This window comes from Gopherus flavomarginatus, chromosome 6, assembly GCF_025201925.1.
Source record: "Gopherus flavomarginatus isolate rGopFla2 chromosome 6, rGopFla2.mat.asm, whole genome shotgun sequence".
Lineage (NCBI taxonomy): Eukaryota > Metazoa > Chordata > Testudines > Testudinidae > Gopherus > Gopherus flavomarginatus.
The window spans coordinates 61,116,081-61,140,205 of record NC_066622.1 but is presented as its reverse complement, the minus strand read 5'-3'; the positions used below and the strand labels follow the sequence as shown (position 1 = coordinate 61,140,205).

At 50.5% G+C, this 24,125-nt stretch overlaps 1 protein-coding gene across 1 annotated transcript in view; it reads left to right on the top strand.

Annotated features, from left to right (window-relative positions):
* The window catches only part of LOC127054176 (zinc finger protein 850-like), a gene marked incomplete at both ends in the record, with an annotated part of 1,166,641 nt that overhangs the window by 398,512 nt on the left and 744,004 nt on the right, over positions 1-24,125 (top strand). Inside the window, 1 exon segment of the mRNA XM_050960160.1 lies at positions 19,488-19,604. Within this exon segment, the coding sequence (XP_050816117.1) occupies positions 19,488-19,604 (117 nt within the window).

Below are 24,125 nucleotides of genomic sequence, written 5' to 3'. Positions count from 1 at the left end.
GAACTGCAATGTTAGAGGGAATCATCAACTGCTCAGAGACAATTAATGCAGAGAAGCAGCAAAATTAATCAAAGATAGAACTGGTTCTGACTTATTTACTTGATCTTAAAAGAGAACAACAAGGATCTGAGTCTCCTCCCTGTCAATAACCCCCTGCTCAACCAATCAGGGTAGTGACTGAGGACGGGAGGCTGAGGGGTCTCACCAGAGAGCCCAAAGGATGGCCCAGGTCACCGGTGGGGATCACTGCCCTAGTACTATTTCAGTCCCACATTTTTGGGTGGACCTTCCATAGTGGGAGCTGCAGAGGACTTTCCTGCAACACACACACACACACCTCCGTCCTGTTGTTGGGAAGGGAACAGGAGAAAGGACAAAAGAAGCAAGAGAAGAAGAGGAGGGAGGGATGGAGGAAGAGGTGAAACAAAAAGGACAAACCCTAATGTCCCCAGCGATTCTAAGGAATAAAATCCCAGATGCGCAATAAAATTCTGCCTCCTTAAGCTCGTGTTTTCCATGCCTAGAATTCATTTGTCACCAGATAGATCAGACTGAACAGGTTTCTAACCTCCAGGAGGCTCTTACCTTCTAAACAGGGACGGCTGTTTTCTAGTAAAATCACTACAAGGGAAGGAGGAAACTCGAAAGAGGTTCCTCCTGGCGCTCACGTCCATGACCCCAAATAATCTCTCAGTCCTCAAAGAGGGACCTGGAGAAGGAAACATGCTGAAGCAAAGCCACAGAGGTCTCTGAGGTTTCCCTGGCCCCTCGCCCCTGTCCTGCCTGGCTGATGTCAGCATCTCTCTGTGAGGTCACAACCTCCCCACCACCTTTGACCAATAGTCTGAGGTCCTGCAAAAGGCCTTTGTGATGTCACTGCCACACCCCTCCCTTGCTGGGCTAATGTCCTGCCCCTGGCCAGGCACTTTGGAGGTTTGAGCTACTCCTTGTGGATCACCCCACTCAAGGAGCGTTCATTCTAGGCAGCAAGCCGGCTAGACAGGAAAACATCAGACGCTGCTCCCAATGCTACACTCAGTTTTTCAGACATTAGTCGACTTCATGGTCAGAAGAAACCATTAGAGCGTCTAACCTGCATATCACTGGCCTCCTGTATGATATAACAGCTACTTTGGGGGCAAACACATTCCAGAAAGGCATCTAGTCTTCATTAAATGACATCAGGAGATGGTGAATCCACCACTTTCCTTGTAACTTACTCCTGTGGTGAATCATCCTCGCTGTTGACTATTATGCCTCAGTTGTAATATGAATTTTTCTCTTTTCACTTTCCAGCCATTGGGTCTTGTTATGCCTTTCTCTGCTCCATTCAAGAGCTCGTAAATACCCAATCTTTTCTCTCCATTAAGGCACTTCAACATTTCAAAGAAAACACCTTTCAACCTTCTTTTGATAAGCTAAACAGGTTGATCTCTTTCAATAGCTCAGTGGAAGGCATTTTTCTCCAGCCCTCAGAACATTTGGTGGCTCTTTGCTGCCCTAGCTCCAATTTCACAACATCTTTTTCAAATGAGGACACCAGAACTGGAAGCAGTACAAAGGTTGTATAAAGGTAAAATTAAATAGGTTGCAGAGGAGTTTTTTTTAATTTCGGCTTTTGTTGCTAAAAAATTTGTCTCTCTGCGGTGAGAAAAAACACTCCCCGAATGCCAAAATTTGAGCCATGAAAAGCGGCAGTGTGAACAGCGCTTCATAGGTGGAGCTGTGCTCCCGGTGACGAAGCTCCTGCCCCTCATTGGAGGTAGTTTGGCTTTGTTGCCGGGGAAGCTCTCTCCCAGCGATAAGGACAGCCACACAGCGCACCTTTCAATGGCATGGTTAGAGTTGCACAGCTGCACCGTGGTAAGGTGCGGGGTGTAGACACAGCCTCAGAGCTGGGGAAAGCCGACAGGCGCTGAGGAGCACAGGGTTCAGACAGAGACATCCGTTAGGAGAGGAACTATTCACAGGGATTCTCTATAGCCTAGTAAGATAGAGAGGATGGAAGATGATAATGTACAGGTAGGTTCTGATGAGAAACAGTGAAATGAAAGAGTCTCCCTCAATTACATCATGTAATAGCAGACAGCTAAAATGGGACACATTTTAGAAGTGCTTAAATACAAACGCTAAACGTCTAAGTACTAAGACTGGTGAATTTGAGTGCCTGGTATTGAGTGACGATATTGATAGAATAGGCATCACAGAAACCCCTGAACCCCCTCCTGCACCCACATGGGGAGACTGACCTGTGTGCATGGAGCAGCTGGCATTACTGCCCCCCACTCCTCCCTGGAACGCTGCTCATCTGGGCTCCCCTAGGGGCTGTGGGATGTGGGAGCAAGAAGTGAGATCATCCGAGCTCCCTGCATCCAGGTCACTTTCCTCAGCCGGGCTGCATAGCGGGAGGGCAAAGAGCAGCAGCTTCTGATGCTCCCCTCACAGCACAGTCCAAGTGGGAAAAGTGACCAGGACGCATGGAGCACATAGGGTTGCTCCTTACTCCCCTCAAACCTCTATGGACCCATGGAGGAGCATTGGGGCAGGGGAGAGCAGTGAGCACCTTTGCACTGCCACACGCTGCCCTTTGACCCCTGGAGCCCTGGGCGGCTATCGGGGGGCACCACCCCTAAGGCCGGCCAGGCTCCCCAGAACGAGCAGCAGAAAACACAGAGACTGGCCACACACTGAGCAGTGGTAGCCTGGGTGGCTCGTAATGGAGGCTCAGGCGGGAGGGGTGTCATAACATTTTTTCCCAGATTTGGACCTTAGCGTCCAAAATATGGGTGTTAGCATGAAAACCTCCAAGCTTAGTTACCAGCTTAGACCTGGTAAAGTTGCCACCAGCCAGGGATTTATACAGTGCCTGGCTCACTGTGGTCTCCCCAAAACCTTCCCCGGGGGACCCCCAGACTCAGATGCCTTGAGTCTCACAACAAAGGGGAATAAACCATTTCCCTTCCCCCTCCTCCCCTCCAGGTGTTCCCTCCCTGGGTTCCTGGAGAGATATACAGAAGCAAGCTCCGTGAATCTAAACAGAGAGACTCCCCCCTCCCTGTTTCCAGTCCTGGAAATAGAAGTACCAAGATAGATAATCTCTCTTCCCCCTTACCCAGAGGGTATGCAAAGTCAGGCTAGTAAATCTAACACAACGAGATTTTCCCCCTGACTTCTTCCTCCCACCAATTCCCTGGTGAGCTGCAGACTCAATTCCCTGGACTCCCCACTAAAGAAAAAATCCAATAGGTCTTAAAAGAAAGCTTTATATAAAAAGAAAGAAAAGGACATAAAATGCTCTCTCTGTATTAAGGTGACAAATACAGGGTTATTTGCTTAAAAGAAAAAAATGAATAAACAGCCTTATCCAAAAAGAATACAATTTAAACATTCCAGCAACTACACACATGTAAATACAAAAAAAAAAAACAATATAAACTTATTGTCTTATTATCTTTGTACTTACAACTTGGAAACAGAAGATTAGAAAGGCAGGAGATAGAAAAATCACTCTCATGGCCGAGACGCCACAGACACAAGACAAAGAACAAAGAACTCACACACAAACTTCCCTCCACCCAGATTTGAAAAAGTCTTGTTTCCTGATTGGTCCTCTGGTCAGGTGTTTTAGGTTACTGGTGTTACCCCTTTATAGGTAAAAGAACATTAACCCTTAGCTATCTGTTTATGACAAGGGGGCTCAGCCTCCCCAAACCTTGCACTGCCAAGGGGACAGTGGGGCCCATGATCAGGGGCCCTGGCCAAGTTAGGTCCCCCTGGAAAAGTCTCCCCTATGTCAGCCCCAGGGCTGGAGGAGCTCCCACTCCCTGCTACAGCCCGGGGGCTGCAGCAGGGGCACAGAGCTTCTCTGGCTCTCAGGGCCACAGCGGGGCAGGGGTAAAGGAGCGATAGGGTGGGACTGGTGGGGGAAGGGGTGGAACAGAAGTGACAGTGGATGGGGCCATGGGTGGAAGGGGTAGAGCCACAGATAGAAGGTAGGGGCATAGTTCTGGTGCTGGGGCCCCCACACTTGTTCTCCCTTTCCCGGGGGTTTGGCATCACTAGCCCCGGCTTAGCGAGTAGGGTTCAGTGGTCCCCATAATGTGGGGTGCGACTCCTAGGGGGACACAGAGGAACATTCATGGGGGCACCTCAGGACCTGAGCCAGCCCACATAGAGGGCAGGGAGGGAGCACCACTCTGCCACAGCTCTTCCCCAACCCCACCTTCAGCCTGAGATTCTGGCTCCCAGCCCGGCGTCGACCCCTCTACCCCTGTCAGCACCCCTCTCCCCAGCAAGCAACAGCCCCACTCCTCCCAGCCCCGGTTCTTGACCGTGGCTTCCGAGGGGCCACAGCCATGGCTAAGAGGGCACAATTTGAAATGTTTGGGGACCACTGGTTTAGGGTGACATCCTCAATCACTTCTCTGCAGTCCAATAAAAGCTATTCCTCACTCACCTACCCCTCCATCAGGACGGACTAGGTATGTTCTGCTGCCCTTCACTCATACAGGAAGGAGAATAACATTTCATTCCACTCAATCCTAAAGTGATTTGTAACCCAAGACCATCCCAAACTGGTCATTTTGGGGAAGCGGTCCCATCATGCTGCATAGCTAGGCAGAGTAGGTGTGTCTATGCAAACACGGTCTGTTCCTGAAGTCTTTCCCCAGCTCCTCACTAGGTGAGAGAGGGGAGCTCATTCAGACCCTGCTTACGCTTAGTATTTAAAAACTCCTTATGTCCCTATCTCTGCCGGCCTTAGATTTCTCCTCCTGTCCGTTTTTTGACAGCTCAGATGAGGTGACCGAGTGGTTAAGGTGATGGACTGCTACCCCATTATGCTCTGCCTGCATGGGTTCAAATCCCATTCTCATCAGAGGCATTTAGTCTTCACCCTCCTTTATAGACAACCATCTCCCCCTTTGGTACAATAACAGATCAAACAATGTTGCTTGTGTTACCCAAAATTGGGTCAGTTAGTAAGCTTAGAGAGGACTAATAATGCCCTTCCCCCCAGAGTTTGGCAGAAAGCAGCACATTTATTAGCTTGATAGCTACGCTCAACAGAAGGGGTGGGGGAGGTTGTCACACTCATACTCACGCTCCCAGGACAGGCCTGGCAGTGGAGATGTCAGGATCCTTTAAGGTAAGTGTCCCACAGCGCAGCGATGGACGGTGCGATGAAGATCAGTCTCCCTGAGGTGCAATAGAATGTAACACAGTGAACCACTGGCCAGATGGGCCAGGTGAAGAGCATTCACTGGAGGTACAGAGGAGAGTGGGAAAGTCACTTCACAGGCATTCAAAGAGGGAAAGGACACAAGCTGGGGGAGTTTAACAGACCTTTTGAGCATACAGGTTATACAGAGCATACAGATCACTGCTGCTCCTACAACATGATAAGTTCTCAAGTAGCATGTTTCTTACTTTGCCCATCTGTCAATTTTGATGATTATTGATGGAAATATTTTGCCATTGGGTTGTGTGTTTACACAGAAATTGACATTTACCAACAAATACGCAATTCTTCCAAGCCTGCCTAGTCTGCAGTTGATGGGTTTAGAGGGACACATTCACTCTTCCAGGTCCCCATTCCAGGCCTGTGCTTTCCAGGTTGTCAACTTCCCGCACTGCTGGGATCCTTCCCTCATCTCCCCCCAAACCACTGCCCCACCCCCACTTCTGGGGTCCCCTCCCTACACTGTCTAACTCCACTGCTGGCAGGATCCCTTCCTGTTCCTTTCATTTCCTGCCTCCACTCTGGGCAAAAGCTCTGCACTCTTCCCACACCAGAAGTTGAACCCAGGCCACCTGGATGAAAACTAGGAATCCTGACCACTAGCCCATATGGGACTATTGTTGCATCTGACCAAGTGGGTATTCACCCAGGACAGCTCATGCTCCAATACGTCTGTTAGTCTATAAGGTGCCACCGGATTCTTGGCTGCTATTATTACTACAACTCAGGCCTTGGCTACACTGGAGAGTTACAGTGCAGGTGGTGGCTTTACAGCGCTGTAACTTACTCCCCGTCCACACTGGCAAGGCACATACAGCGCTGTATCTCCCTGGCTACAGTGCTGCATGTGCTCCACCTCGACAAGAGGAATAAAGAGAACAGAGCTGGTGATGCAGCGCTGGGGTGCCAGTGTAAACGGTGATTAATCTTACTACGCTGTCACTGACCTCCGGAACCTTCCCATAATGCTTTTAAGTAGAGATAACGCTCTTTGTTTTGGTGTGATGCCTGTGTTTGTTTTGTTGTGAGCTCAAGGCTCCCGGAGCTGCTTATCTAAAAACCAAACACAATTACTGTTTGCAGTGAATGAGCAGAGGCAGGGGGATCCCTTTGGAACACCCACAGCTGGTGTTTGCTTGAGGAGAGAAGCAGCCGGGTGGGCACGGGGGGGTCTGTTTTGGATCAGCGGCTTATCTGGTCTGTGAGGAAAAAACAAAGGCGGCTATTTGCATTTAGTGAATGAGAGAGGGGTGGGGGAGGAGGCTTGAACTTGCCAGGCAGGGAGCTGACACAGTGTCAGCTCCAAAAATCCACTCGCTCTGTCTCCCCCATGCTCCGTGTCACACTCTACCACACCCTCCTCTTTTGAAAAGCACATTGCAGCCACTTGAATGCTGGGATAGCTGCCCATAATGCACCACTCCCAACAGCGCTGCAAATGTGGCCATGACAGAGTGCTGGTAGCTGTCAGTGTGTCCACACTGCAGCGCTTTCCCTAAACAGCTGTAGGAAGACAGCTTTAACTCCCAGCGCTGTACAACTGCAAGTGTAGCCAAACCCTCTCTAAGCCGACCCCTTATGAGAACAGCAGGGACTAGCATGACTAGATGTCCCGATTTTTGGGTCTTTTTCTTATATAGGTGCCTATTAACCCCACCCCCATCCCAATTTTTAACATTTACTGTCGGATCACCCTAGCAGGGGTTGCACACACGGCTGCATTAACCTTCAGGTGCTGAGGTTTCCCTCTCTCCATTCCCAGAGCCTGTGATCAGGAAACAGACATCAGGGCTGCCAGGTGCTGCACAGACCATGACTGAGATCAGACCTCATATTATGCAAGGTGCTGTACAAACCCTGGCCAACACTGAGACACCGAGGAGGTTCCCCTCAATTTCCCTGAGCCTCTGCTGCCCAACTTCTTCTGAATCCCTCTGGCTCACCCCCCCCACACAAAAAACCTACCTTTCCAAACAGTCCTTCTTTCCTTGCCCCCTGATTCTGGTTTCACACCCTGGGACCATCTCCTCTCTTTGTCTCTCCCCCTCCAGGAGAAGCAGAGATGGAGGCAACTTCAGCCACTGGAGTCAGCCTCAGCGAGCACTGCAGCCGGCCCCGGGGGAGGGGTGGTGTTTGCAGACACAGGAAGGGAGCAGGGGGTGCTGGGAAGAAGGCGGCAGGAGAACGAAGCTCAGAGACCCAACATGGGGAAATTCCAGGGGGCGGCGCTCTGGCTCAGCTCGGGGGCGGGGCACCTCCTGGGGGCGGGACTCCAGCACAGAGCGGGGGCGGAGCAGCTCCTGGGGGCAGGGCTCTGGCTCAGATCAGGGGCGGGGCAGCTCCTTGGGGTGGGGCTCTGGCACATTGTGACAGGAGTCCGGGCTGAGCAGCTGCTCCCTCGTTTTCCACGTGCTGCCAGCAGCGCTGGAGCTGCCCGAGCCAGAGCGGAGCCGCTGTTCTCAGCTGCAGCCAGGATCTGCCCCCGGCCCCGCTGGGATCCAGGTGGGGACAGAGACTGGGGCCCGGGGGTTCCCCTTGGTGTGGCTGGCGGGGGCGGGAGGGGAGAAGCTGGAGCTGCAGGCGGGGGAAGGGCGGTGGGACATTGTGACCCGGAGCCCCCGGGGAATGAGAGGTGCTGGGGGGCGGGAAAGTGACTCTGCCCCACGGAGCCTGGGAGAAGCCTTGGAGGCGCGTCGGCCCCAGTGGAGCTGCAGGAGGATCCGCCCGCCAGCCCCGCTGGGATGGGGGGGCCGGGGCCCGGCCATCATGTGGGAGGGCGGGGCGGACCCCGGGCCCGGCGGGGGGGGCGGTGTATTAAATCGCTCCCCATAGCAATTTGCTACTCTCGGGCACTGCGCATGCCCAGTAACAGCCGCTGAAGCCGCTGCCCTTCTCCCTGCCCGGACCAGCTGTAACGTTCCGCCGGGCGCTGTGGGCGGGGCTGGAGTGGGGCGGGGGAGTAACAGGGAGCGTGGGGGGGGCGGGCACAGAGCAGGAAATTGATGGGCGGGGGGGGTCAGGCAGCTGGAGGCAGGGTTCGTGGGGGTCTAAAGTGCACAATCCGGGCTGGGGGGAGGAGCAGGAGTTGAGCTCAGAGGGAGGCGCTGGCAGAGCCCCCCCCTTTGGTGTGAGGGCGGAGGTGTCGGGGGGGGAGGAGAAGACGGAGTTGCGGGGGGGGGAGGTCACTGGGGTGGAGGGGGTAGATCTGTCTCTGTACAGCCAGGACATTCCCGGGGTGAGAGGGAGGTGAGTTAACTGGATCATGTCCCTCTTTTTGCCACTTCCTCCCACACACACATTCTCTCAAGATTTCCCCTTTTCTCTCTCATTATCACACGTGGCTATAAAATCCAGGGAGATTCTCCTCCCCCCGCCCCAATGATCAGCTCTCTAATTGCCTCTGATTTTCCCTTTTCTCTCCATTCTTCTCAAATGTCAATTTAAAATCTCTCCGATGGGGGGTGGATTTTCCCACCCATTTTATCTGCAGCGATTTGTCCTTGTTTGGGTGGGAAATTGTTGCCCTGGGTCATTCCCCAGAACATGGCTCCCACTGGAGTGGGATGGGATGAGGTTCCCGTTCTCTGCCAGGGAAGGGAAGGGAAGGGAGGAGCACATCCCCCATGGAGACTGCCCAGACCCCATTTCCCAATCCCCCTGCGGCCCCCTTCCATTGTCCAGGGAGCCTTCCAGCTCCTCCCCGCCCTTAAATCAGCTCCTCAAAGGGCTCTGAGCTGCTCACGTGAATGGTTGCCCCGTGGCCGGGGTGGACCATCACATTCTGTTTATGTATTGGACAGTCATATAAAATCCAGTCCAACAGTCTCCCTTTTCCTCTAGTTATTTAATAGCAACATCAAATCCCCTCCGATCTTGGTGATTTTCTCTCATGTTATCAAATGTCGTTTGTGACAGGGTTCTCTCTGCGTGTCTCAAAGATTGATATAAAATACCCCAAACATTTGCCCCACTTCTCTCTAGTTGTTTTATTTCTGATTGAATATGATGGGTTGTTTCCCAATGTGCTAAGATGCAGCAGCCTCTGGGGTGGATCCATGGTGGCCATTATTTGCTAGTGACAGCCTGTGGACCTTTCTTGCCCTCCAGGCCTTCCATTCTCCTGTTAAAGAAGCACCCGCCAGGTTCCCTCTGCCTGTGTGACTGGTAAGCAGGAGGTGGTGGTAAGTTTCTAGCCACTTCTCACACTCTGTGAGGTAACACTTGCAGGGGCAGGGAAGGTGTCTGTGTGGGGAGATTGCAGCTGAAGGGGCATTGTGTTAGGGGGAGGCCTCTGGGTGGCTGGGCAGGGGGTACCCTAGTCAGGTTGGTGGGTTGTGGAGGTTTGGGGTTTTCGGGGGTGGTGGTTCTGATGTGCCCATCCCTGAGGCTATGGGTCCTGGAGGTGGGTATCGCTGGGGGCCTGGTGGCTGCAGAACAGTGGGGGTGGGTGTCTCTTGGGGAGGCGGGACAGAGGGTTAGAGGGAGCCTGGTTCTGTGCCAGGGGCTCTGTCTGTGCTTCCCCTGCTGGTTCCTGGTTTTGTTGCCATGCCCAGTGCACAGAGCTGGGGGAGGGGATCCCTGGCACTAGGTGAGGGCATGCCAGGGAAGCAGAGTGATGGGTCGCACTGTAAAGCATCAGGGGGTCACACTGGGCAGAGGAGGGGGTCCCAGGCAAATGTCAGGGTAGATCGTTCTGGAGGGTGGGGAAGTTCCTAGGCAGGCAGTGAGGGACTGAGTTCCCAGTGGGGGGGGTCCCTTGAGGGGGTCCAGGGCTGCTGGGGGCTCTTGGTGGGGGGAACCCTTTTGGATTCCCAACCTGGCAATCATGGTGTGGTGGGGGTTCTCTGGCCGGTGGGGCTTTGAGGGGTATCTGGGGTCCCTGGCCAGGGACTCTGGGGGCTGCGTCCCAGGGAATATCTGATGGGATCCTGGCTGGGGGGTGTCTGTGGCCCCTGGCTGGGGGGTCTGGGCTCTGGGTACTAGGGGGTGTCTGGGGACTGCTGCTAACCATGATCCTTCTCTCTGGTCAACTTGTGCCAGAGTACTGGCTCCTAGTCACCAGGTCACCAAGTCCATTCCCCAGTCACGTGCCCTGTCACTGTGATAACTTTCTGTCCACTTAGCAAACACTGTTAGTGTGAAATCACAGAATTTACTTTTCTCCTCTTTTGAAAACTGCAGGAACTTTCGGTTCCGTTTGGAAAATTTTTGCCCCCAGTCCTTGTCCTAGATCTGCGGGGGTGAGGGAGGTGGGAAGGGAGTCAGCACTGCCACACGATGGTCTTTTCCACAGCGTTCTGAACTCGTTCTTTCTGAAACCTGGTGTCATTGAGACCGTTGTTAATCCAGAGTCACTGTATGGAAAGACAAGGAGTGATTCCACATGGACAGTGTGTCAAATGAGATCAGCCATTCTCCCTGTGAGGAGGGGCTCCCATTAGCTGCTCTCCCTAGAGAGTTAAAGGAGGGAAGCTGCTCAAACACTCTGTCCCTCTCTGCTCAGGATATTGGGGTTCAGCTTCCTGGGTCAGATGCTGCAGCCTCCATTGTGATCTGGGAGACCAGGCTTGGCAGCTGCTGCTCCCCCAGTGGGGCTCTGTGCTGGCAAGTGACCTTAATTAAAACTTCTTCTCTGCCCGGCCCAGGGGATGACTTTCTGCAGCTGGTCCTAGCCCCAAAGGGCAGTCCTAGGCCCTGTTACTACTAAAATTCTGAGCCAGAGTCTCCAGGTAACTGAAAGACCTCAGGGAATGTCCTAGGGTCTGGCAAGAAAGTGACTCTGCACAAACAACACCACCTCATTTCTCCTCCCATTAGCGGTTGCCAGGAGGAAATCCAGCCATGGGAGAGCAAAGCCCCCAGGAATGGGACTGTCCCAGCCAGAGGGGCAGGGAGAGAGGACAGGGGAAGGAGAGACTGAAAGGGGCAGTGGGAGAAATGAATGTGGGGGAGAGATTTCCAGCTCTCTAGTCCACCCAGACACATGTATTGCTGCATCCTGGGGCAGAAGCACTTTCCAGTGAACAAAACACGGATCAGACAGAGCAAAAGCCAGTTCCTGACTCCATATTCCCCCTGCTGGGGTGTGGCTGCAGTGGGGTCAGTGTCTGAGGGAATCCCCCGCAGTGACTCCTTTGGTTCTGCTCTTTTCTAGCCTTGTGTTCAGAGAAGGGGTGAGGGGAGAGAGAAGGGAGTTTAAAAATATGTCTGTGGACTTAGCCTGGCAGGAGGGGCCAGGTCTAAATTGTAATAAACAGATTGAGCATTTCCCAGCATGACAGAATCTAGGGTGTCTGTCTGCAGGGAAAGGGCCTGGGGGAATTGTGATGTGAAATTAACTAAAACCGGTTCTGAAAAGCCCACAACTGCCCTTCTCCCCCAGACAGGCTGCAGAATGTTTTGCTCCAGCTCATCCCAGCCTGGCGTGGGACAGGGAAGAGAAATGGCTGCAGTGGAGTCAGTCCAGGTAGAGATTATCGGGGGGTTGCTGGTGGGTTCCTGCTGGAGGAAAGGGAGAGCAAATACACCAGAGGTGGGAAGGTTTGCAGAGTCTGGTTTGGAGGTTGGAGCGGGGCAGGAAATTCACAGCGTGGGGAAAGGAGGAGGCCAGGGTGTGGCAGACCTGCTGGGAGTTATTTAATAAGTGGCCTAGATTCTAGGAACAGACCCAGGAGGTTTGGAGGTGGAAATGTCCTAATTTGTGAAGAGAGAAAATAACCCACTTACATGGAGCTACTCAAACTGACCAGACTCCTAGTGCTGGAGCCTGACCTCATTATCCATCAGCTGCTGTGAGATATAAGGGGACACCCATGAGTCAGGCTTATTGGAGCTGCCTCTCCCTTCATATCCCGCTCCTCACAATGAGGAGGGTGTTGGGCATCCTACCAGCGAGCTCTCCCTGGACCCTGCTAGGGGCTCCATCTCCTGTATCAGTCAGTGGCTAGTAGGGGGGTGATAGATATGCTGGGAGAGATAAGGGGCTCTCTCTTCATCCCCTCACCCTGGCATTTGCTGGATACTCTGAGCCAGGTCGAGGTGGGACTCTCCTGACTATGATCCACCCAGAGCTTCCATTTGATTCACTCTTCTCTGCCACAAATAGTGGGGCTGTGAGTGGGGCAGCAAGTCCTTAGTGTTGGACTCTTACTCTTTCAGGGGCCGGTTACCTTCAAGGAGATGGCTATGTATTTCACCAGGGAAGAGTGGGCTCTGCTGGACCCCACTCAGAGAGCCCTCTACTGGGATGTCATGCAGGAGAACTATGAGACTGTGACCTCGCTGGGTAAGAGTTCCTGTCCCTTCTGTTCTTGGAAGGGGAAATGAAGAGTGAAGGTTCACGCCACCCCCACAATGCCATCTGTACCCTGTCCTGTTTCAGCATCACCCCAATAGGCCAGTGACACACATAATACCAGAGACCCTCCTCTGCTGCAGAACACTTTGGGAACAAAGCACAGGAGCCATATTGCACAGTGTCAAATATCTCCTGTTTGCTCAAGTGAAACTGGAGGTTAGGTCTGGCATAACTGTCCTATACCCCTAATCATTTTTGTTGCCCTTTTCTGAACCTTTTCCAATTCCAATATATCTATTTTTGAGATGGGGTGACATGTGCATGCAGTATTCAAGATGTGGGTGTATCATGGATTTATTTGCTGTTTTTACAAATATGATCTATGAAATATTCTGTCATATCTATCACTTTCTTAATTATTTCCTACATTGTTCACTTTTTTTCACTGCTGCTGCACATTGAGTGGATGTTTTCAGAGAACTATCCACAGTGACTCCAAGATCCATCTCTTGAGTGGAAACAACTAATTTAGACCCCATCATTTTGTATGTATAGTTGGGATTGTGTTTCCAATGGTCTGCACTATGTGCTATCCTGTCATCTAGTACTGCTGAGATCCTGGATTCAGTAATATCCCTGCCCTTCCTGTTCCCTTTCTCCACCGAACACGCCAGCCCATGCTTCCTGTTCCCAGCTTCCCCAGGATTCTCGCACTGTCTCTGAACCTCTCTGTCAGCAAGAAGCAGTGCCAGGGACACTTGCCCTCTGTCTGGAGTCTTCGATTTCTGGGACATGGGTTTAATTTCTCTGTGTTGTAAGAGGCTCTGTCATAATGAGTGTCTGTGACGTTACCCAGAGTACAATCTGGACTGTTAAATATCTGTCCCCTCAGTCCTCCAGCATGGGGTGCCTTTTCCACTGTTTTCCCGCGAGAACAGCCCCTCTTGGCCAATTAACACACAGTCTCCAGCATGTAACTCACTCCCAGCTACACAGTATTGAGTGCTGCTAGACAGCCACTCATGAATTACACCTCAGGAGAAAACCAGCAAATTCTCAAGTGCCCAACTTTCCCCCAGAAATGTGCATCTTGCACTGTCCAGCACGCTACTGAACGACCCAAGCTCATATGAAGTCTGTCATTTCATCAGCGGAAAATGACATGCACCAGCTTGTTATCCCAAACAGAGTTTCCAACACACTTCAATCCACACATACTGGTTAGATGAACAATAAACCAAGATTGTTAACTACCAAAAACTAAAACTAGGCCCAGTCCATGAAAGGGGCACTCCCAGGAGAGACTGTATAGAGGCTGGAACATGAAACACCTTTGTAAACCTGAGACAGCTGCCTTGGGGAAAATGACAGGGAGAATCCCCCAAAGTGATTCCTTTGTTTCTGCTCTTCTCTGGCCTCTGATTGTTCCTTCCAACGTGGAGTACTTTGCACTTGTCTCTACTGAATTTGATCCTATTTACATCAGATCATTTCTCCCGTTTGTCCAGATCATTTTGAATTTTAATCCAATCCTCCAAAACACTTACAACCCCTCCCAGCTTGGTGTTGTCCGCAAACTTGATACGTGTAAGAGAGAGACTGTTACTGGGAGGGTTTCGCCATGTGTCAGAGGGTTACACCCTGGTGGGAGGGGGCTAGGCCTGTACTGGAATAAGGTCACTCTGTGCTTCACAATGTGCTAGAACCTAGAATGTGCATTAGCAGGGGAAAAGCTGGGGGGAATCGGCTTGTGGAATGGACAAAAGCCTAATCTGAATTCTCACACCTTGCCCTTTTCACCCCGGCAGGCCAGAGAATAACATCCATGTTTCGCTGCAGATAATCTCGTCCTCCCAGGGGCAAGGAAATGGCTGCAATGGAGCTGGCTCAGGTAAGAGATTATCAGAGTGGCGGGCTCTGCTTGGAGGTTGAGGAGCAGTAAATGCATAAGAGGGTGGGAATTGCTAGAGATGATGGGAAGCAGGAAATATCTCGGGTGGAGAAAGGGAGGGGACAGCATGTGACAAACCTGCTGAGACTTGTGTAGTGTAGGGCGTGATGGGTTGTCACCCCCAGGAGGCAGTTTGTGGAGCTTCTGGGAACTGGTGTGTCCTCTAACCCTCACGCTGGGCTGGCCCTTCTCACACTGCTTTGCTGGAGATTTCGCCAGCCTCTCCAGGGCCTGTTATCACCCAACACAACAGCAGGTGGCGCCATGCAGCCAACTAAGCTACCTGAGTGCGTTACCTAAGCCACTCAAGGACAGATAGAAGACAAGAGCCAATTTCCCACTCCCCAGCCTTGCACACTTGCTGTAGTATAAATCCAGAATGATACCATCTTATAGTGCACAGGGATCTCTATAATGCAAGCTCATTAATGTAGTTCCCCTTCCGCTCGATATGAGACAGATGTGCACAACAAGCTGAGATTTTCCCCAGACACTTCACTCAAAATACGCTGGTTAAGATAAAGCATCAAACAAGTTTATTAACTGCAGAAAGATAGATTAAGTGATTATAAGTGATAACAAACAGATCAAAGCAGATTATTTAGCAAATAACCAAAACTCAGACTAAGCCTAAGATCCTAGATGGATAGAATTTGAATTAGCAATTTCTCACCCTGACTGATGGTACAAGCAGTCCCCCAAGTTTCCATACACAAGCTAGAAATTTCTTGATCCTGGGAGCAGCACTTCCCCCACATCCGTTTTTGTTTCTCAAGTGTCTCCAGAAGTTCTCTTGTGTGGAGAATGAGGCCAAGAGATGATGTCACACCCCACCTTATGTAGCTTTTCCATATGGTGGGAACCTTTTGTTCCAAACTCAGTTCCTAGTCCAGTTTGTGGAAAAATACAGGTACTAAAATGGAGTTTAGTGTCATGTAGTCTGATCACAGGCCCTGCTGAGTCATAGTAGCCATGACTCATAGGCTGGCTGAAACATTCACAGGAAGGCTAAGCTCTTCCACAGTCCATTGTATTTGTTGAGCCATCAGCACTGTCTGGCTTCTTCATTGTTGTACCTGAAAGGCTCATTGTGGGTGTTACCCAGAGTAAGCACATTTGAAATACAGATACAGAGTCAATATCCATAACTTCAGATACGAACATGATATGTGCACACAAATAGGATAATCATATTCAGCAAATCAGAACTTTTCCAGTGACACCACACATGATGCATCTTCTACAAAATAGATCATAATTATGTCCTAATCATATTATAATCATACCACTATGATGAATATGGGAGTGTAGTGTCAGATAGGTCCTAATTTCAAGGCACAGGAGTTGGGAATGGAACTTCCCCTCTTTGTGGAACAGGAAATAACCCTCCAGCCAGGGCTGGGACAACTTCCCAGACTCTCAGTGATGGAGCCTGAATCTACTGACATTTCATTAATTACCACCAACCCCAATCTTTGTGGCAACTGTAAACTTTATCAGTGATGATTTTGTACTCTCTTCTAAGTCATGGATAAGAATGTTAAATAGCACAGGGCCAAGAACCAATCCCTGCAGGAACCTGCTAGAAAGAAATCCACTCGATCATGGTTCCCCATTTACTATCAGAGTTTTTAATCTATTTAATGTATGCCGTGTTTATTTTGTATCATTCTAGTTTTTTTTTGTAAAAATATTGTGCTAATCAAGTCATGTCCCTTACAGAACTTTAGGTATATTACATCAATACTATTAGATGCAACCAAACTTTTGATCTCATCCAATAAGGATATCCCTTTAGTTTGATAGGCTCTATTTTCTCTAAACCTTTGTTAATGGGCACTACAATTCTGACCTTCTAACTTCTATTCTTTATGATTGACTTCCCCTTTCTTCCATATATTTTATTTGAAGAGTGCTTGGATTCCTACCAGGGAGCCACTATCAGGGTCCAGAAACAGCCCCATCTCCCATATTAAGCTCTGGCTAGTAGCTATGTGATAAATGTGAAGACCCTGCTTCTGTCTGTCAGATAGGAGACACAAAGGTTCTCTCTTTCTACCCTCTGATGCCTCCTGGCTGCTGTAAGCAAGGTGGGGTGGGACTCTGTTAACATGTGCCTCCCTGAGCTTCCATTTCCCTGGTGCTGGTGTTCCATGAATAGTGGGGTTGTGAGGGGGTCAGCAGGTACTGAGTATTGGACTCCTGCTCTTTCAGGGGCCGGTGACCTTCGAGGAGGTGGCTGTGTATTTCTCCAGGGAAGAGGGGACTCTGCTGGACCCCACTCAGAGAGCCCTCTACAGAGATGTCATGCAGGGGAACTATGAGACGATGGTCTTGCTGGGTAAGGATTCCTGTCCCTTCTGTTCTTGGAAGGGGAAATGAAGAGTGAAGGTTCATGCCACCCCCACAATGCCATCTGTACCCTGTCCTGTTTCAGCATCACCCCAATAGGCAAGTAACATACATACTACCAGAGACCCTCCTCTGCTGCAGAACACTTTGGGAACAGAGCACAGGAGCAGCATCTCACAATGTCAAATATCTCCTCTTTACTCAAGTAAAACTGGGGTTAGGTCCAGCATAATGAACAGAAGCTTCCTACCCCCAGCCTTCTCTCAAACCCTGAGCCTTCTGTACCCAAACCAGAATGTGCTTGGGGTGTAACAAGCAGGTGGCTGGAGTCAGAGCTGCCAGTCCAGGGTTACTTATCATACAGACACTCAGTGCGTCCTTGAACGCTGGCTGGGAGTATCCAGACAGGGGAGCTCCAGCAGCAGAACACTGAATCTCACCCAGGATTACAGATGACACAACTCCTCGCTGATCTGGATTGCACCCCAGCATGTGAAAATGGCCTATGTTGGTAGTGACATTTCTTGAGACATGGAGAGTCTTGCTCCCATATCACCAGGTGTAATCAAAATAACAGGAAAGGCCAAATATGGAAAACTGATTGTTCAGCTTGCTTTTGACGTGCATCATATTTTGCAATATATTCCAAATAAGGAAATTAACGTGCAACGTATGTGTCATTGTTTGTGGTTTTAAGCTGTAAAAGGCTTGTGTGATTTTTAGCTCGGGAACAGTATTCCAATAGCTGTTGCCCCCTGCGTACTTGTAACCAAGAAAAGAGCCTCAGGCTGAGCTGATTCAAATATTAATCCTGTGGTCGTTTTCCACAACAGCCTCAATAGGTCCCTGTGATGGAATGTAAGGCTACATCTAGACTACCCACCGTATCGGCGGGTTAAAATCGATTTCTCGGGGATCGATATATCGCATCTCATCTAGACGCCATATATCGATCCCCGAGTGCGCTTATATCGATTCCGGAACAACACCAACCCCAACGGAGTTGCTGATTTGACAGGGGGAGCCGCGGACATCGATCCCGCGTGGTGAGGATGGGTGAGTAATCCAATCTTAGATATTCAACTTCAGTTACGTTATTCATGTAGCTGAATTTGCGTATCTAAGATCGATTTCCCCCCGTAGTGTAGACCAGCCCTTAATGTCTTCACACCTTCCCCCTGCAGGAGAATGGCTGTTTGACCAGCTGTTTGCCTTGCTGTCTCTGAGGAACTGGTCTGTGGGTGTTCCCCAGAACTGTAACTTTTTCAGTAATATCATACTGTAAAATCTCACAGTTTTTACATACAGTGTTACTACACATTTTAACAGGAGGATAATATTCAGTAGGCTATGCGTTTTCTAATGATACCTCACAAGCCATACTGGGTACAAAATTGATCCTAATTTTCTAGAAGAGTGAACACAGGGGTACAGATTGACACAGTGTCTGTGTGTGTGTTCCCAGCAGATATGTGGGTATTTCAATCGCTCATAAGCACAATGTTTGGCATCTTCAAGGACCTGGGGAACTGGTCCTGGGAATTCACTAGTTTAGCAAGTGTGAGACTGCATGAAATTGTGAGACACTTTGGTATTAATAATAAACTAATATAATCTGATAAAATTGCAATGAAACATGCTAGGTATGCCATGTAAAGTGTCAGTGAAAATGTTATGATTTGCCAAGCATGATAATTTTGTTTCTATATTTCTATCACCTTTGTATTTTGAGTTACAGATATGTAAGGTATATCTGTATTTCCAGACTTGTGCAGTTTATCTGGGTGACACCCACAGACATATTGGCATCAACATTGCCTAGCATGTTTGATGGCCCATTGAGGGTCATCAGCTGTACAATGAACCTATGGACCAAGGGGATACATCTATTGAGTCAGCAAGACATGCCGGGGTTTGCCTGTGTAATGAAACCTCCAAAGCTTTTCCATGCCATGTGCTGTGAAGCTTGTGTTTGGGACACAGGAAGTACAAGCCACATGGCAAAAGGAATATAAAGCGCAGCTGCATCATCTCCATCTTGTCTTCAATCCCCCTTCCTACCTCTGGAGTAACTTCTCTACAAACTGAACCCTGGAACAAAGGACTGAATGACCCATCCAAGCTGTGGATGCGTTCCAGACAGACTTTCAAGCCAGCAACTCACCAATACTGCTAAGAACCTGATATATCCATTTTGGAATGTATCTGACTGCTTTTCCATTTAAATTCTTTCTGTCTTTCTTTCTTTTAAAACTTTAGTTTAGATGCTAAAGAATTGTCTGGAAGGATGGAATTTAACTTCATTCTTTCATTTGTTCTTTCTTCTAAACATTTAGTTTAACTGCTAAAGGATTGGCTGGCAGCATGGTATTTTGGATGAGATCCAAACCTGGGTAATGTGGCTAACCTTCTACCCACCCACTTCCTGGATCCAATTAGGATCACTCTCCTGCTGCCCTCTGGCCATGCTGTATCACAGTGAGCAGAGTTTTTAAATAACCTCTCACTGTACGGGACCTAGTTGCTGATTAGGAGTCAGAGAACTGTCATGCAATAAAGGGGGCCGTGTGATTTCTTTTTTCAGAGTCTCGTTAACCAGTGTGTGGGATCAGAAGCACAGTTTGTGACTGGTCAGTGAATGCGCTGAGTGCGGGAAAACTTTCAGTCGCAGCTCGCACCTTATTGGGCATCAGAGAATCCACACAGGGGAGAGATCCTATGAATGCACTGAGTGTGGGAAAACTTTCAGTCGCAGCTCACACCTTATTCGGCATTAGAGAATCCACACACAGGAGGGGTCCTATGAATGCAGTGAGTGCGGGAAAACCTTCAATCGCAGCCCTCACCTTATTCAGCATCAGAGAATCCACACGAGCAAGAACCCCCGCGAATGCCTTCAGCAGGCCTGCACAACTCGTAAAGCGGTGATGTAGAGAAATCTCTGTATTAACTATCTCTATAAATCTTTATAACGTTGCATTGTGTTATTTTGTATTACGTATCTTTCTGTATTAAGTATCTTTATGACATTGCATCCGGCATGATGTTATTTTGTAATTCATATGACTTGGCATTGTGCCTCTCTATTTTCATACAACTTTGTATTAGATCCCTATATAGAAAATTGGTAGAAACCTTTGTATCAAATGTTATAGCCCCTAAGGATAGTATAGTTAAAGTAAAAGAAAACATGTGCCTTTTTGCTAGAAGTAGAATAAGATCTTCCCCCGCACTCTGTAATCAATTGCTCTATTGACTGAATGAGGTGTGAATGAGTGAGGCTTGGAAGACACCCACCTCCAGACAGCTACAACAGTTGAAGAGGGAATGGGAGCCAGAGCAAAGGACAATACAACTTGTCAAGTGGGCCCAATAAAGAAGAGCAGACATATTGATGGCCTCAGGGATTAGAAGCAAGCACCTTCTTTAGAAAACACCCTCTTTGAGCAGCATTGGGACAACACCCAGAGAAAAGCAGCACAAAGACCAAAGGACACAGACCCAGATTTTGAATCTGGTCTAGATTTGCATAAGAGGGAAGCTGCTATAAATGCGCGGGGTCTTGCAGAAGGACCCCGGATCTCATCTTGTCACCATCGGACCATCGATTTTGATCGGTAGAAGCCGGGCTCCACCCCTCCCCCATCTAACTCACCTGGCCAGTGCAGTTAAGGGGAGCAACTAGTTGGTAACAACAGCAAGACGGAGTGTGTTTATGTCTGTGTGTGTGCGTGAATGCATGACTGTGATATATATCTCATGTGCATATCATAGAGTATTAATTGATACCTGTATTACTAATAAATGTGGCATTTTGCCTTAATCCCCCTGAAAAGTTCCTGTACAGTACTTTGAGTACAACAGCGAGGGCCACAATACTCCAAAGAAAACAGCTGAGGACGGAACCCCCCCGGCCCTGCGGAAACACCCCCCACTCAGGACCTCCTGGCCTGGCGGAAACACCCCGCCCAGCCCTGCAGAAACAAACCCTCCTTCCCCAGCGCCGCCCCAACAAAACAGCTGTGGGTCAAAAAGGAAGGTTGATGGTGGGGAGGTGTTACTTGATGTTAAATCAACCAGGGACTCCCAGCCAAAGAGGTGGCTGGGAGCCCTCAGGGTCAAATTAAAGGGCCTGGGGCTCTGACAACTGGGGGAACCCGGAGCTTTTCAGGGCTGGGGCAGGGATTTAAAGGTCCCAGAGCTCCTGCTGCTGAGGGGAGCCTGAGCCCTTGAAATCCCAGCCTCACTCCATCCGCTGGAGCTGCCGCCGGGATTCAAAGGGCTCTGTGCTGCCTGCAGCCACAGGGATCCCTGAGCCCTTTAAATCTCAGCTGCTGCCGGGATTCAAAGGGCTCTGGGCTGCCCGTGGCGGTGGGGAGCCCTGAGACCTTTAAACCTCAGCTGCGGCCGGGAATCTCTGCGAGCAGCCCAGAGCCCTTTGAATCCCGGCCGTGGCTGGCAGGACGGCTTTAGGAAGTGCGGGGCCCAATTTGAACATTTTTGGCGGGGCCCCGCAGGGATGATTGGGGGAAAAAACCCTTTCAGTTCTTAACAACCGGTTCCCTATAAAAAGTTCTGCCACAGTATGTATTTTTTGTACCAGTAGGGTTACCATAAGTCCGTATTTCCCTCCCGGATGGCGATTTAAGAACCAAAAAGCCTGACATGTCTGGGAAAGTACAGATGTATGTTAACCCTACCTAAAAGTTCTTTTTTAAAAAGATGGGTCTGAACTAGAAATGAGCTCTGCCACTCCCTTAGGGTGTGCTAGGGTGCACATGTGTGGGTCCCAGCTGCTCCCTGCCCATCTCATTGAAGCAGGTGTGCAGGGTTACTTCCCTCGGAACTGCAGGGCACCAGTGAACATGGGGCTGGCTGGACGTGGGGGAGGGGGAGGATGCCAGAGGTAGGGTCTGGCTGCAGGCTGGGCAAGGGGTGTGGGGCAGGCTGGAGACAGAAGGTGTGGGGTGGGCTGGCTGGCTTCAGGCAGGGCCACAGGGAGGGTGCGGCATGGGTTGGCAGGGCTGGAGACAAAGGAGTGCGGGACTGGCTGGCTTCAGGCAAGCGGGGTGCGGCAGGGGTTGGCTGGAGCCGGGTTGGTGCAGGGCTGAAGGCAAGGCAGGGGGTACGGGGTTGGCTGGAGACAGGGCAGGGGGTGCAGGGCTGGTGTGGGTATGGCAGGCAGTATGGCAGGGGTTGGCTGGAGACAGGGCAGGGGGTGCAGGGCTGGTGCGGGCAGGGCAGGCAGTGTGGAAGGGGCTGGCTGGAGACATTGAAGGGGGTGCAGGGCTGGCTGGAGACAGGGGTTGGTGCAGGGCTGAAGGCAAGGCAGGGGGTGTGGGGCTGGCTGGAGATGGGCAGGCTGCAGGCAGGAACTGGTGCAAGCAGGGCAGGAGGTGCGGGGCTGGTGCGGGCAGGGGGTGTAGCAGGGGCTGGCCGGGGGCGGGCTGGCTGCAGGCAGGGCAGGGGGTGCAGGTACAGGGGGTACAGCCCATCCTCTATGGTGAGTGCCTCCTCCTCCTCCTCCTCCTCTTCCTCCCCCCTCTCCCACTAGGGTAGCAGCAGCAGCCTGGGGCTTGGGGGCTATTTCAAGGGCCCGGGGCGCCCCTGCTTCCACTGCTCCAGCTCTGTAAATAGTCGCGGGAACCCTGGGGAAGCGGAGGGACTCCAGTGGCTATTTAAAGGGCCGGGGAAGTAGAAGCAATGGGAGTCCTGGACTTTTTAAATAGCCTCCAGAGCCCCGCAGCCATACCCCAGGGCTCCAGCAGCAGGGCTCTAGTGGCAATTTAAAGGGCCTTCGGTTCCAGCCCCTGCTGGGAGCCACAGGCCTTTTAAATTGCCCCCTGGGGAAACTGGGCCACCCTGGTACAGCACACTGGCTTTTGCTGGTACTGGGGCTTGGGTGCGGGGTCCTCTTAGGAGCGAGGCTGATTCAAGAGAATTGTTTGAATTGGCCTAAAGCCGGCCCTGGTGGATGGGATTTAAAGAGCTCTGAGCTCACCGCCCGACTGCCCAGAGCCCTATAAATCCTGGCCGCGGCTGAGATTTAAAGAGCTCTGGGCTCCCTGCGGCTGCGGGCAGCTCAGAACCTTTTGAATCCCAGCCGCGGCTGAACTTTAAAGGGGTTTGGATTCCCCGCGGCTACGGGCAGCCCAGAGCCCTTTGATTCCCAGCTGCGGGACGCACAGTGAGACTTCACGGGCCGCACGTTGCCCGCGGGCCGTATGTTGTGCAGGCCTGGCATGGAGGGGCAAAATAGGTAAGAAATTTCCGTGGCCTGTCACTAGCAAATAGTAGCCAGCATGGATCCTGCCAGAGGTGGCTACATCTTAGCACTGTGGGAAGCAACCCTTCACAGAGACCATTTGTCTTGTGGTTTGGGATACTTCTCAAGACATGCTGCACTCAGAGTGACCCCCTCATCCTGTGCCAGCTGGAGAAAAGAAAAGGGGCCAGCCAACTCTCCCATTACCAGCTGCGAACCACTGATCCACAAACAGGGGGAGGCCTCTGGCTTTGATGTGTATTAAATATCAGGCTGGTCTCTTTCTTTGGCAAATATCTAACAGAGCTAAAAGAGGGAACAAATGATCCTCAAAGGAGAGGGGAAAGACAATCACTGGGAAATTTAATCCCCTGCAACATCCAGAATGGAGAGCGACTCAGGGCAACAGGTTCCCCCGAAGGAAGAAGTTTTTGGGATTTAGAAACATAAGGAACAGCACAAAACTTGAGAAGATTGTTAATTGACATTTGATAATGACACAGAGGGAAAACCTGAGCTTTCAGATCAGTGTTCAGAAATGAAAGACAAAGGGTGGAAATCAGAGATTTTGGATCCATTTTGCAAATTATAGAGAGGAAAGTGGAAAATCAGAGGGATTTTATATCAGTTGTTGATAGGAGGTAAAATCTGAGTGTTTCACATGAATACTTGATAAATGAATAAAGAGGAAATGGGCAACATTTGCAAACATTTTGTGTTCAATAATCTGAGAAAAGGTGTAAATCTGAGATTTTCTTATAATTTTATAATTAGAGACAGGAAAATCTCAGGGCATATTCAATTAGAAATAGACAGCTAGAGAGAAGTGGGGCAAATGTTTAGGTTATTTTATTTGAATCTTTGAGATTTGCAAAGAAATTGTGTCACAAACTGCATATTTGATAACATGAGAGGAAAACACCAGGATCTGAGGGGAGAGAGTCACTTTCCTGTCAGGGCCCAGTGCTCCCTCCCCCACCCCTCCGGGGTCTCTCACTCACTGGGGGCTCCAGGCGGGGGG